The sequence below is a fragment of the Lepidochelys kempii genome, chromosome 10 (genome assembly GCF_965140265.1).
Source record: "Lepidochelys kempii isolate rLepKem1 chromosome 10, rLepKem1.hap2, whole genome shotgun sequence".
NCBI lineage: Eukaryota > Metazoa > Chordata > Testudines > Cheloniidae > Lepidochelys > Lepidochelys kempii.
This window is the reverse complement of record NC_133265.1, coordinates 45,343,032-45,357,354: the sequence shown is the minus strand read 5'-3', so window position 1 is coordinate 45,357,354 and position 14,323 is coordinate 45,343,032. Positions and strand designations below refer to the sequence as shown.

Here is a 14,323-nt window from a genome sequence, read left to right as displayed (position 1 = left end):
ATTTTTAATCGTTTAAATGGTTAACTTTCTAAACAAGATTTACATCCCTACTATATAGACTCAGGGTTAAACTGTTTTCACTCTGATTCAACTACACTCATTATTGACAAGAGGCAACAACATCCTCATCACTAATTTAACTGGGAGCACATTCATATTAAATTCTAGCCAATACATATGGGGCAAAATACCAAACCCACAAACAGTAACTCCTGGATAGCATTAATTCTGAAAGCGACAGCAAATTAGAGAGGATATACATTTACAATGCAGTATGGTAACAGAAAAAAGCCAGTGTGATTTTGGGCTGGACATGTAAAGGTAACATAGTACTGAGAGGAGAGGAAAGGAAATTATACAGCTCTGGCGAGACTGCTCCTGGAATAATGTGTTCAATTCTAGTGCCTCAACAAAACAGAAAGATGACAGCAAACTGGAAGGAATTGTAAGACAGCAACAGAACTGATTAAGAGTCTGAAGGGCTTGATCTATGAGGAGAGATTAAAGGCTAATTACATACAGCTTGTGTTAACAAAAACTAGGGAAGCGCTATGACAACTGTCTACATGTACCTACAGGGAATAACCACCAAGAAAGAAGAGGAATTTTCCAGGGCATTTCCCAGGGGGTGGAACTAGGAGTGATGGGATTCAATTAAAAAAAGAAAACATATAGGCTGGAGATCAGGACATATCTCCTATCAATGCAACTGATTAGACTGGTGGAAGTTTCCCAAGGGCAGCTGGGAAAGGAAAAAGGCCGGTGTTTGAAACTAGACTGCAACGGGCATTGGATAATATAGTGTATGGAACAATCGTGCTCTGGCCCCAGGGGATGGAGGTGATGATCTAATTGGTCTACTCCCTTCTTCACTTCCTGGGATTCTGTAACTCTAGGCAGGCTGCACGGTCATGACATTAAGTGGCCTTTCTGATACCTTGGTCCCAAGGCGCCCTCTGCTGTTCAGGTTCTAACAGTCCTGTCCCAATTCTAAAAGCCAAACAGATGACAGGGAAAAGAAAAATCCCATCCAGTTCAGTATGTCGCCTTTATCTCTAGTCCCCAGCCACCACTCTTCCTTCTTCTGCTTGGTGCTGCGGGGAGGAAAGGGGAGAGCTCTCCCTCATGTGAAATGATGTCACACTGATCAGCTGCTTCTTCATAGCCCAAAGGAAACTCATCGCTATGGTATGTTCTGCTTTAACCAGAGCATTGTTCTCCTGGACAGCCACTTTATCAGCTTCTCTCCCAAAGAATCCACTTAACCTATGGATAGGGACTGGCAGTGACTGCTGCTTAACTGTGATAGCATTCACATAAATTCCTCTTAATAGGGACCAGTCAAGGAAATAAATGGTGTTTAATCAGATGTCACCTGGTGTGAAGTTTAAGCTCCTAGCTCTTAATACAGCTGGTGCCAAACAGAAGCTGAAATGCAATGAGTATAGCTTTAACCCAGGACAGCAGTGCTTCTCATACAGCGGTTTGCAGAGTGTCAGCAGGTGTGCAAATGAGCCACATCTGTCACAACAACCTTCTTGGCACCAGGAAAGCCAAGAACACCTTTCAGCATTAGTTCCCCTGAACCAGTGTTGACTGGATTAAACAGAGACAATAAGAATAATGTAGACCTGACAAAACTACTTCCAAAGCCATACTGGAGACTGACTTCCACCAGCATTCCATCATGCTCCCAGCAGCAGCAAACCCTGTTTTGTCTCGTCTGTACCAGCACTTAGACCACTTTCCACACTGGTCCAGAGGAAACTCTTGCTGAAATGTGTTCTCTTCCCAGTGCACACAAGAGTAGTGGTCTCCTCATCTTAATTTAAATCCTTTCTTCAGTGTTCTCCTTACTTTCCCATGGATCAATGTACAGATACGAGTCAGGGTAGCTTGAAGGCAAGCAGGTAGACAGTTAAAAAGTCAGCTCAGAGAGGCTGGTTTTCCTCACTCACCTGCTCCTTGAATTGTTCTTGTGACAGACAATCAGCCAAGTCCACACAACCCAGGAGGCACCCAGAAGGATAATCTCTGGGAAATTCCACATCTGCGCCAAGAGAAAGAAAAGGATTGAAAAAACACACACTCATTGTGATCGTCCCATTTCTCAGTAAGCTCTTAACTGGAAACACGCTCATTTGCTCATCTCTCCCGCTCAAACTTTTTGAGGCACAAGAAAATTTAGTGTTTATTTTCTGTAATTCCTTTCGTATTTAGGGACACACGGTACACAGCTTAGGAAACATGGTCTTGGAGAACTGGCTTAAGCCAGACAGATGATGGTAAAGACAAAGACTGTGCATGGCTATGCCAACACATCTCCATCTTGCCCTGCTACACCTCTGTTGTAATGTACCTGGGCTCCCAATACACTCAGTCCATGCACCTCGATCCTGATATTCACCACCCACATTATTCCAATCCTGAGCCAGCCCTTTAGCAGAAACTGCCGATGAGCACACTACAGTGCTTTAGATCATGTGGTGCTTTGGAGATGGAGGCAACTGTCAACTGCCAGCTGAGCCAAAGTGACCTTAATAAAAATAAAATCTAGCTCCTGTAAACACCTTCCGTTTGTAGATCTCAAAGCACTTTACAAAGGAGGTCAATATCATTAACCTCATTTTACAGATAGGGAAACTGAGGCACAAAGCAGGTAAGTGACTTACCCAAGGTCACCCAGCCAAGAATAGAACCCAGGTCTCCTGAATCCCAGTCCAGTACTCCAGCTACTGGGCCATGCTGCTTTAAAAGCAAACACGCACAAAAATCCAAGATGGCCTGAAATTTGGGGCTCTCATTCCTAGCGAGGGATGGCAGCATCATGTTTTTGTGCATCTCTCCCCTGTTGTGGCTTTTTAGGGAACAGTATGGCCGATGCACAGTGAATGCACAGTTCCTTGCTCTGGTGAGGCAGGAAGAAATCCCTAGGCATATTTGGGCTGACTAATATCCAGAGGTGCTGCACCAAGAGGCGACATCTCCTTGGCCATGCAGCCTGGACCAGGCTGATGTCTCAGGCTCACCTAGCCTCACAAAAGAGAGAGATCTGCATGCTAATCTGCAGCTTTTTATTCCTGGCCTCCAGGAGGCCAGAACATATGATAGCATTTGAACTTCAGAGCACCAGCTCCTTCGTACATTCACATGCAACGACTTATTGCCTGAACCAAGAACGAAGAGGCATTGCTGCTAGGAGGTATTGTCAAAGTAAGATGCAATTCACTAGTGCTCATAGCTTCTGACTAGCCAAGAGGACAGAGTTGATCTGCTTCATGACTCCCTTCTGGCTGAAGAAATGCAGAAAGGAAGAGGGGAATTGAAAGGAGAAAGGAAGGTTAATGAGAGAAGCAGCAATAACTGCCCAAGAGTGCCTGCTTCCTGCCTCTGCTCATTACACGACTCAAGGTACCAAAATCAGAGACCCAATAGTGAGGTTCACCTTCCCGGAGCAGCATTCTGTAGGTGGCCTCTAGCTCAGAGATTTCTTGAGGGGATGGTCTTTTAGCAGTAGCTGCTATCCACAGCCGCCCTCTGTGGGATGTGTACCAGGTCCTGCCCTCCACCCTAGAGAGAACAGAAGAGGATGCAGAACTGACATGCCAGCTGAGATCCCACATGGCCCAGTCTTCAATGGAACATTTCACCCTGTGATTCCTGTTACCAAGCTTTGCCCTGGGAAAGGACATTTTCCTCTTCAGTGAGGAGGGCTGTTAGTGAGAAGACTTCTGGAGCCAGTGAATCTCATCAAGCAACTTATTTACATGGTTTAGTCACTCTACTCTGACTTTTCAATACCCAGAAATCAAGACTCTGTACTCCTAGGAGCTAGGCAGTGGTCAGTATGCAATCTAATGGGCAACATGGCCCACAAACGTAGACAAAGCAGTCAGCATCTGCCCTTTTCTTTAGGTGCAGCTCCCAGAGACTATGGGAACAGGATGAAAGGCTCCACCTTTATCAGAGTGGCTGGCTTGCAGCATTCCCAGGCTGCTCAGATCCAGGAGCAGGGTAAGATGGGATCTGAAGTCTCTACAGCCTGAGGAACTGATAAGTCTGCTTTTCAGAATTAAAAGTCATCTCCTCAGAAACTTCAGAGAAAAAAAAAATCTACAGAAATTCAGGGATTTCCCAAGACACCCCAATTACACTGGAACAGGGAGACAGCAGCTGATTTGTCTGGAAAACTGCCTTGTAAAGGGGAAGCTTGTCTAGTAACGTCTTCTGGCCCTCCCTGGGGAACCCTGCTCCTAGGCATGGAGCACCGCGATGCTGCAGGTTATCTATCAAGGAATTTGTAGATAGCAAAATAGCAAAATACTGGAGTATTTTCAGGCCTTTGTTAATTATCGTCATAAAGAAGCTGACTCTTTCCAGTCTGCTCAGTTCCGAACTCAACAGCATGCTCGGATGAAGAAGTGCAGCTCCCTGTTTGTACATATCCTGCCCAAACATTTCCCTCAGGGAAATCACAGTTCCATGTCTTTATTTTTACCTTTTGATTCCTTTTACCAGCAAAGAAGCCCAAGGCTGGTGCATGCTGAGACACCAGCCATCATCTGAGATCTCCTGTAATTCTCGATCCTGAATCCGTAACCTGTTCCTTTCGGAGGCAGACTCATGCCCAGTTTCTGCAGAATGGGCAGTTTTTCTGTGCAGGAGCAAGCCAGTCTGGTCTACCCACTTCAGCATGTTCAAAACAAACACATAACAGAAGGTTTAACTCGGTCCAAATCACTAAGTTTTTTCTTTACTTAAGAACAACAGTGCAGAAGGCACCATGGCCTAGCCCTCCTGCTGGATTAGATCTTTGGCTCACTGTATCAGAACCCTGCTCTTACCATTCTCTGGCTACTGCTGGGTAAGCCAGACTTGAACCCGAAGGGGGGGGGGGGGGAGAGAGAATCTAACCTGGGATGGTGCCAGTGTAGCCCAGAGCAAGGTGTGAGTCAGGTGGCCACCTTTGTCATGCCCCCGAGAGAGACCACAAGCCAAGCATACAAAGAGTGCAGACCACTCATCAAATGGAGCACTGCATGCCAAAGCCTGGAGTCTCTGCATGCCACACCCTGGTAGCAGTCAAAGCAAGGGAAACTGTAATCTGCTCTATGTAACCCTCACATTGGCTGCCCTTGAACTAAATGGCAGATTTAAAGAGTAGAACTATCAACCGACATTGTCCCACAGCATAGACGGCACATACATAGTGTGTTCACAACTGAGCAACACCCAGTTGGCAGCACCTGCACTGGGAAGAGTTTAAGGGAGGCCAAAGGGATTGTTCAGACAACCAGCTGACACAGCATCCTCCCCCTCCTCGTGGACTGCCATATGGGATATTGGCATTCAGAGCCAGCCTTCGGATGCAGCCACAGACCCCTTCTGGGTGCACAAACAGTACTCATGGCCACTTATCACATGCCTTTTCCTCTTGAGAGGGAATGAGGAAAAACAACCAGCTATAGCCCAAGAGCTCCCACAACTCTTGAAAAATACCTGGATGTAGAAAAACAGTTAAGGGGAGGCAGGAGAGGCACAGACCCTGGTATGAAGACAGGGAGGGGTTTAAATTGCATTATCTGGCATGGCCTGTCACAGGCTAAGAATAAGCGTATATTCATGCTTGGAAGTGTCTGAGCAGAAATGCACGGTGCACAGGAACCAAAGAAAGACAAGAGGGGACACTAGCAAGTGGAGAGCGTGACCAAGGGGGCACAACTGAAATCTGGCAGGCAGATCCTTATAAAGGGAATTTTAAATGGGAAACTCCTTTAGACTGAATGTCAGGAAACCTTCCCAAGAGCGAGATGCATCAGGCTGAGAAAGGGGGAGGAAACCCACTGCTCTGAGTTAAATATGCCACTGGCAAAAATTCTGCCCAGGCCGAGAGTTTGGGATGGACTAGCCCACCTAGCTGGCCGTGTCCATCTCTCACTCAGATGATCCTAATCCCACAGAGGAGGCTGGGGGACAGGGAAGAGATGCCATCAACACATGGGAAGTTACAATCCTTGGGCGCATGTCTCTTGGCAGCCACTGCTCGGGGAGGAATCAGAAATTGGCACTAACCAAGGGGGCAGGCTGGAGAAGGTGGGGATTCACCAGAAGCCCAGAGCTCACTTCAGACTTCCCCTGGGGTCTCCTCGATGGCTTGCTCAGTGTGCCACAGTTAATGGCATCAATTGTCTCATCCAACCTGCAAGGACACACAAACCACGTTAATACCCCCCGGCCTCCTGTCCCAGAAGCACTTCCTGTCATTTCTCCCAGCCAGGCTGCTCCCCCTGCTGCCTCCCTCCCTCCGATAGTCGGGCTCCTGCAGACACTCAAGGCATGTTTGCTGTAGATATACAGCTGTACTGCTCTGTGTTCTCCCAGGGAGCTACTGGCCCAGAACACTCACAAACGTGCCAGCTAAGGACAGTTCTGCCTGTAAGTCAGACAGAGTGCAAAATTCAGCAGGGACAGTCAGTACTGAGAGCATGGCCCTGCACAGCACAGGGTAGCCCTGTAAAACTGGCATCCAGATCACCCCATGTCATTAATGATCCCAGGACACTGGTCACAAAGCAAGACTATCTAAAGGGACCCCATTTATCTGGCACCCCGTAGTATCTGAGCTTCAACAGCCCTGTGAGATGGGGATGATGGCACATCTTAATTTTACAGATGGGAAACTGAGGCACGGACACTCTAAGGGCAGGTCTTCACTACCCACTGGTTCGGCGGGTAGTGATCGATCCTCGAATGCACTCCTCGTCGACTCCAGAACTCCAGCTTGCGAGAGGCGGAAGCGGAGTCGAAGGGGGAGCAGCAGCGGTCGACTCACCGCCATCTTCACAGCCAGGTAAGTTGACCTAAGATATACCGACTTCAGCTACGCTATTCACGTAGCTGAAGTTGTGTATCTTAGGTCCACCCCCCACTTCTAGTGTAGACCAGGGCTAAGTGACTTGCCCAAGGTCACACAAGAAGTCTGTGGCACAGCAGAGACTTAAACAGTCCCAGGCTTGTGTCCAAGCCACTAGACTAGCCTTCTGAGAGCCACAGTGGCCTGGCCAAACCCTAATGTGGGCAACTCCATTTGGAATGTGGTATTCGTCACTCCACCTCCTAAAAGCTGGGGGGCAGTTCTGTACACATAGAATGGCTGCCATGTTCCACCCCAGAGGATGCTGAATTTCATTTGTAGGGGAAGTGATCCCGTTACAGTGAGTCTGGAAGATGCCCAGGTATGCAAAGCTCTACAGAACATCAAGTTATTATATTGTTGCTTCCTTTTTGCCTCTTCTTTATTCCTAGGCATATTTGCACACAAGCAGATTTTTGCTCCTTAGGAGTGTAATCTGCTCCTGAAGCACAAACCCCTAAACTCTCTGTGCTGTCATGACTACAGCAGATGTCTGCAACACCACAGACAGAGGGATGAGATTGTGAACAGGGAAATAAGCAGCAGGAGCAAATCGGTTGCTAAAGAGCTCAGGATCCTGTTTGTCTCAAACAATGAGATACAGGGAGAAGCACAGAACGTTCTAACCAAGTGGCAGGGCTGCCTCTCAAGAGAATGGGCTCCGCAGTTTGTCGTCTGTTGCTATTGATGGTAGCTCAGCTGCCTCGCTAACAATCACAGATAGCGTTTCTCCTCTCTCTGCTCTCTGGAGCGTACTCTGCTCCCTGCCAGCTCGGTGGCTGATGCCACCTACTCACTTGCTGTGATATTCAGCCATGCTGTCCTGCTCCTCCAGGATCTGCCTGCCAGCAAAGTCGATGGTGATTTTCCTGGCAAGTCGAGAAGCGTGGCGCAGCTCTCGCAGCTCCTCCTCTCTCTTCTGCAGTGCCTCACGCTCTTGTTTGGACAGCCACTGGTTGGAGTCTGTAGCAAAGTAATCCGACTCGTCATCGATGACTTGAGTACGGCGCACGCTGGTGAGAGACAGCGACAGAGAAAAAGCAGAGTGGTACCAGGTACGACAGCAAACAGCCCCAGACATACCTGGAAACATCACATCAGTCATGCAGCCACCCCTCCCCATGCTCCCACGACCCCCTTGTGGTCTCTGGAGAACATGGCTTGTCAGTAACATGAAGCCAGATGCATGAAATTTTGCCCTTTTGAGGACCATGCTGACAACCTGTCAGGAACTCGAGGGAATAAAACGGAAAGAGAGCACAACTACTTCCATCTTAAATACGGAGGAGAACCTGTGGAGACTACACACAACAGCAAGCCCTGGACGCAGCTCTCATGGATTGAGACAGGGCATTATTGTTGTAGTGGCATGAATGTAGTAGAGTGTGATTTGTTCCCTACAGTGTCCTTTACAGATCCCCAAAATCCGCCCCCACTCATGCCCTTCCTAGGTTAAGGCCCCCTTTCCCTTGTAAGCCCCGTTCTTCTGGCTGAAAGGGACTGAACAGTTTTCTTTTCCCCATTTCCACCCCAAGGTAGAGAGCACTGAGGCCAAAGCACCAGCAAACCTCGCAGACCTAACAGGGGATGAGAGACCAGACAGGGAATTAAGCCCAAGGCTCCTGCAGAGCCCTGCCAACAGACCACCCAGCTGGCCCCTGGCCTCAACACAGTGCTTGAAAAATTCACTCAGTATGAGACTTCTTCCACCTGGCGACTGCGATCACGTCTCAAAGGGCAAGGATAGTGAGGCGTTTATCCATTGCAGAATGCAGTCTGTCAACCCAAAACTACTTGTGAATTTCACACATGCCACTGGGCTATGGAAGATTCTGGGGCTGGGCTCTCTCAATCTCTCCAGCTGAAGCTGTTCCACTTTTTCAGTAAAAGAAACCAGGAGTGGCCATGGGGCTGAAGCCAGCGTCTGTCCCCCCGCAAAAAAGCCGAGAACAGCTTGGGGCTGAAGACAGCATCCCTCCTCCCCCCGAAGCTGGGAGCAGGTGTGGGGCTGAAGCTGGGAACCCCAGTGGCCCCTCACGCCCCCACAGCTGAAGCTGGGAGCAGCGTGAGACTGAAGCCCCCAGACCTGGGGCTCCCTGCGGGCAGAAGCCCTGAGTCCATGGGCAGAGTTGTGGGGGCATAAGGGTGTTGTCCCCCCCACCAAACTGCAGTGACTTACCCAGAGTGGGGCAGTCCACCCCCCCCCCCCCCAACACAGAAAGCAAGGTGTCCTGCTGAGGTGAGTCACGGGGTGGAGGTGGCGCTCTCTCCCTGGACCCCACTGCGTGGAGCTGGCCCAAGCCCTGCCAACTCTTGCCCCCTCCAAAACAGAAGTCAAACTACACCTATGCCCAAGGGTCCCCACCCTTGGCCCAGAGCCCTGAATCCCCCCACCTACCCCCATTGGGCCCTGGCATTTTTATAGCATGTTGAGGGGGGGCTCAAAAAGAAAAAGGTTGAGAGCCCCTGGTTTAGAGTCCCCAGCACGGAGTTCCCACAGCTGCTGCAAGATGAGTGCCGTCAGAACAGACTCAAACATCAGCAGTAGCTGAAAGGCATGTAAGGTGTGTGGTTATGCAGCAAGATGGTCATCTCAGCAGGAGAATTTTCACACCATTGCCTTTGCAAAGTTCCCATGGTTTTCCTTTAAAAGTGAATTGTCGGGGGGAGAGAAACGGGCTTGAGTCTTTCCGCGCCGCCGCCCACCCAACAACAGCAGCAAAAGTTTGTTGTTCTTGTTTTTATATCAGAAATTCAAGTCTTGTCTGCCCTGGAACACCCTGTGGTGACCGGGAGAACGAATGAAACTAGATCACAAGAGAGTGAAAGTGGCAGCCATTGAGAGGGGAAGGGAATTTTACTCTCGCTGTTTAAAACTCTGTTTTTGCTATCATCTATTGAACTCCAGCGGCTACGGCGCATGGGGAAGAAAGGGTGTGTCTGTTAAAGATTCATCACCGCTGGCCTACAGCTAACTTGTAAGAGCTCACAATACACATCCTCGGAGACCCCCAAGAAAGCCACACCAGAAAAGACCAGACTTGAAATTCCTGATCACTGCAAGATAGTAAAAAAACTACTTAAAAACAACCACCCCACCTCATTTCAGGCCTTCTTAACACATCAGCAGAAAAAAAGAGGAAAATACCAATTTTTTTAAATGTCCTTTGCTGGTCACCTTTAAATGACATTCTCCATTTAGAGAGACAATCTGTTCAGAGGGAAAAAACATCAGGAAAAGAAGAGGGACAAGCACAAAATTTAGCACCACAACAAAGACTGTAGCTCAAAACAAGAACCATCAATGGGCCAAAGAGAAATTCCTGTGAGAGTCAGGGAATCTCGGCACATTTCATGTGACTGATCCAGCCAGCTGATGTACCACTTCCCTACCAATCTCAAGTCCAACAGCCCCAGAGGAACCATGTTTTCCAGCAGAAATACTGTTCTCAGCAGTATACAATACTGGTGTGACCACCTGCCGGCTGGTCAGTGGCCAATATGAAATGTACTGAGGCATTCAGTGCAGTTCCTAGTGGACAAACCTACTACAATGGGTTCGCTTGCTGGAAGTCTCACCTGAGAGGTTAGGACTGGATGAGTCACAGAGACTAGACTCCCCTTCCCCACTACAGGGCCTCCATCTGGGGCAGGAGGCACCAGCTTGCCATACCACTGCCTGGACCACTCCCATCTTGTGATATTTTCTCTATGATTGTGATCCCCCCTATAAATTCAGGTTTAATAGATTTGCAGCCAAGGCAGTTTTGGAAGGGATGGAATGCTGATACTATTTAGATCAAAAGTGACTCTGGCCTGGAGGATGGTTTGTGCTATTTCAGCAAGCACCATACCTCATTCTGTCAAATTCCAGCAACTTGTCTTTGTGTTTCACGGCCATCTCCAGACCTGTCTTAAGCTGAGCTTCCTGACGAGGCAGCAGGTCCTTGCTGAGGATCTCCATCTGCCCAGAACTCTCAGTACCTGGGATACACAGACACAAATCATGATCAGGTTCTTGGGGATGGGCTATCAGTTTAAACACTGCTCCTGCTGCAGCTGGGCACAGAGATACTCCCAAGAACATGTGACATTATAGGAAACTGAAGAGGTCACTTGTCCAAAAGTCCGGCACTTTTAAAATTGTCCTAACCCCCACCTCCCTGCTTCCCCTCTTCCATGTTCTCCTCTCATCCTCCTTTCTCCAGCAACAAATTAAGTGCTCAGATACCATGGTGATGGGCCTGGGATAAAAATCTAGACAGAAACCATTTACCCTCGCTGCTCCAGTCACCTTCCCCAGTAACTTAGTTGTTTAGTTTCTATGGGAAGTAATTCTTCCTGTGTTCCCCCACTTCCCCTTATTTCCCTCAATTTTTGATTATGTCCCCTAATTCAAGCCCTTCTCTGGAAGCCCTGATTGTTCTCCTATTCTGTTCCTACTGAAAAGGGATTTCCAAAACCCTGACTGTAGAGTTCTTTGCCGCAATATGCTGCTTGTTATTTTATTTTCTGATCCTCCGATTTCTCTTTTCTCCTACTCCCCACACCTTTCAACATGCAACACCCCCCCCATCCTCCTCTTCCTCCTCCATCTAGCTGGCATTGTTTGATTGCCCCCCTGTGTCTTACACTGACTGTCCTCTGTCCCCATGCTCAGCCCCACAGATGTCTGTCCCTCATTAGCTATTTTGATTGGACCTCTCCACCTGAATCTTGCATGAGCCTTGTTTTCCAGTGGGATTGAAATCCAAAAGGCCTGGTAGAGTGACATGCGTTTCCAAAGTGGGTGATTTGAGAGGTGTGTGACACCTGAGTGTCAAGCCTGCCTTATGGGCTGAACATACTCAACCATTAACAGGACAGGAAAGCAGGGAGGAGATTGCAGCAGCAGCCAGCCAGGGGAAGCAAGCACAGTTCCTGAACCAGCCAGTGGGATTTTCCTCGCCATTTCCTCTTCAGGAATATCTCTCTTCTATTAGGGCCTACTCCAAAGCCTGGTAAGTCAATGGAAAGATTCCCATTGGCTTCAATGGGCTTTGCATCAGGCCCTTAGCAGATCCAGAAGCTTGGGGTCATTTCTCCTCTATGGCTGGACACTGGGAGCAGGTTTCATATTGATGGATATTTTACTCCTGTGTGTGTGGCTCTCTGTAACAGCCAGACACAAATCTGAAGAACTAGCTCAAGCACTGTAAATACTTAGGGATTTAGATTCTTCCCTGCTCGCAGGATGCTAATGAAAGCCTTGGTCCTGTGACAAGGACAGCCACACTCCAAGCAAGGTCTAGTGGCACTTGCAGGGAGAGGGGCAGAGCTGAGCCCTGAAGATGCCAAGTCAGAAGGCTCGTTCCATTGACATTTGTAAAGGAAACTAGGCTAGAGCCCCCCCAGATGAAATGGAGTTCAGCTCCTGTTCCTCTCCACCCACACCAGCAGCACTGTCTGAAATCAAATACGCAGCAATCAAGACAGGGAGATACTGAAAACACCTTTTCAGCAAGCTGGGGCGCTGCTACTTAGCCCAGCTCCTGCACCTCAGTCACTAGGAAGAGGAGCCTACACTGAGACCATAGAAGACTAGATTCCAGGCTCTAACCAGAGGACCTGGAAATCCAGATGTTTCAGCAAAATTAATGTAGACGGCCCCAGAATCCATAGGATTTCACTAGGGGGTTAAGTGTTGTTAGCTTTGCTTCTCCTCTTGGTCCTGTTCCTACATTTACCACCTCAGAAAAGTGTCAGACACAAAATTGTTCCAAAATATTAATATCATCTGCTTCCACAGAAACCTCACAAGTCCCACTGCTGTAATCCCAGTCCCCAGCAGCAGACACTCTACATGGGACTTTTATTCTAATTTTTAAGGACTGCTGCAAGTGCCTCATTTCCACAAATAATTCCAGGCTGTCTAATGGCCAGCCTCGGTGCTTTGCAGTCAGTGCATCATGCATTGCCACTCAAGAAATTCAGACGCTACACCCAGACCTGGTCTCCCCTGGCTAGTGCCTGGGAACCATGCAGAAGGGGAAGCACAACATGCTGGGCAAGAAACAGGACTGATGAGCTCCAGTGAGATTCTCATCCAGCCCTCCAAGGCCAAAGAATGCTGTCACAGGACTGCAGTGGCTTGGATACATTTTGGAGAGCTTTGGTCATCTTCTCCAGGGAGTTCAAATTCTGTAGAAAGCGTCCAGAGGCAGTCCCTGAATCTTTGGGAACTTTCCCACACACAGTTTTCTAGAGCCCCTCACTATAACCAGAAGGAACAGATCTATACTGCTAAGAGACAAAAAAGATTTAGGCGATGAAGTGAGCTGTAGCTCACGAAAGCTCATGCTCAAATAAATTGGTTAGTCTCTAAGGTGCCACAAGTACTCCTTTTCTTTTTGCGAATACAGACTAACACGGCTGTTACTCTGAAACCAGTGAAAACATAGGCATAGGCTCTAGTCTAATGTAACAGTAGAGCAAAGGTGGAACGGTGTATAACTTTCTGGATTAACTGCATTACACATGATTGCTACCAACCTGCCATGAGCTTCTTCAGCAGCTTCTGGCTCTTGTTTGAGTCACGCTGCAGAATGTCCTGCTCTTCATTCGTGCACACCTAAAAGACAACAAGAAGATCAAGGCTAAGAGTGATATTTAGCACCTGATAGCCTCAAAGCCATTGACAAAAGTTAAGGGTGAGCTGTAAAGGATAATGAAAAGCGGGTCCACACGATTTCACCAGGGTCCACAGGCCATGGACCCTTCTGCATCTTCACTGTGTATGGAAAGAAGACCTTGATCTCTGCTCATTTTTTTCATCTTAGGTTTCAGAGTAACAGCCGTGTTAGACTGTATTCGCAAAAAGAAAAGGAGTACTTGTGGCACCTTAAGTGAGCTGTAGCTCACGAAAGCTTATGCTCAAATAAATTGGTTGGTCTCTAAGGTGCCACAAGTACTCTTTTCTTTTTTATCTTAGACATCTCAGCAACACCAAGACTGGTTTTTTCTGTTCTTTTGCTGAAGGATTTCAGGGATGTGTGGTTCTCTCACAACTTCATTAAAGAGGTGGGTGGCATTTAACAAAGGCATTCTTTTCTCTCAGGTGGTTACTAGGCACTGGAGTTAAACAGATATTTAAAATACTCTGATTAAAACTTCTCTCTCCTCTCACCTATTCAGCTTTCACTCTCTTGTGAAGTCAATTGTACTGGCTTTCCAGTCACTACACTGTCCGAGGGAGACAAAAAGTTCAAGGGTTTTTGTTGTTCTTTTAAACAAAATTCATCATAACATTGTGGGGAATAAAAGGTCGGACACCGATTCCCCCCCCCGGCTACCTTTAAAATGCCTTCATTTTGGTTGTTTTAAATAACATATTTAACTCCATTTTGTAGAGAACTCTCAGGAGAAAGGAAC

The 14,323-nt window shown here is 47.9% G+C and overlaps 1 protein-coding gene across 2 annotated transcripts in view; it reads right to left on the bottom strand.

Moving 5' to 3' along the window:
* Positions 1-14,323, bottom strand: part of TRIP4 (thyroid hormone receptor interactor 4) — a 51,616-nt gene that overhangs the window by 23,409 nt on the left and 13,884 nt on the right. For both annotated transcript variants that reach the window (XM_073363226.1, XM_073363227.1), the window contains 7 exons: positions 13,445-13,523; positions 10,768-10,897; positions 7,711-7,926; positions 6,073-6,199; positions 4,499-4,686; positions 3,446-3,570; positions 1,959-2,050 (listed from right to left, as the gene is read on the bottom strand). In XM_073363226.1, the coding sequence (XP_073219327.1) occupies positions 1,959-2,050; positions 3,446-3,570; positions 4,499-4,686; positions 6,073-6,199; positions 7,711-7,926; positions 10,768-10,897; positions 13,445-13,523 (957 nt within the window). The remainder of the gene's footprint in view (positions 1-1,958; positions 2,051-3,445; positions 3,571-4,498; positions 4,687-6,072; positions 6,200-7,710; positions 7,927-10,767; positions 10,898-13,444; positions 13,524-14,323) is intronic.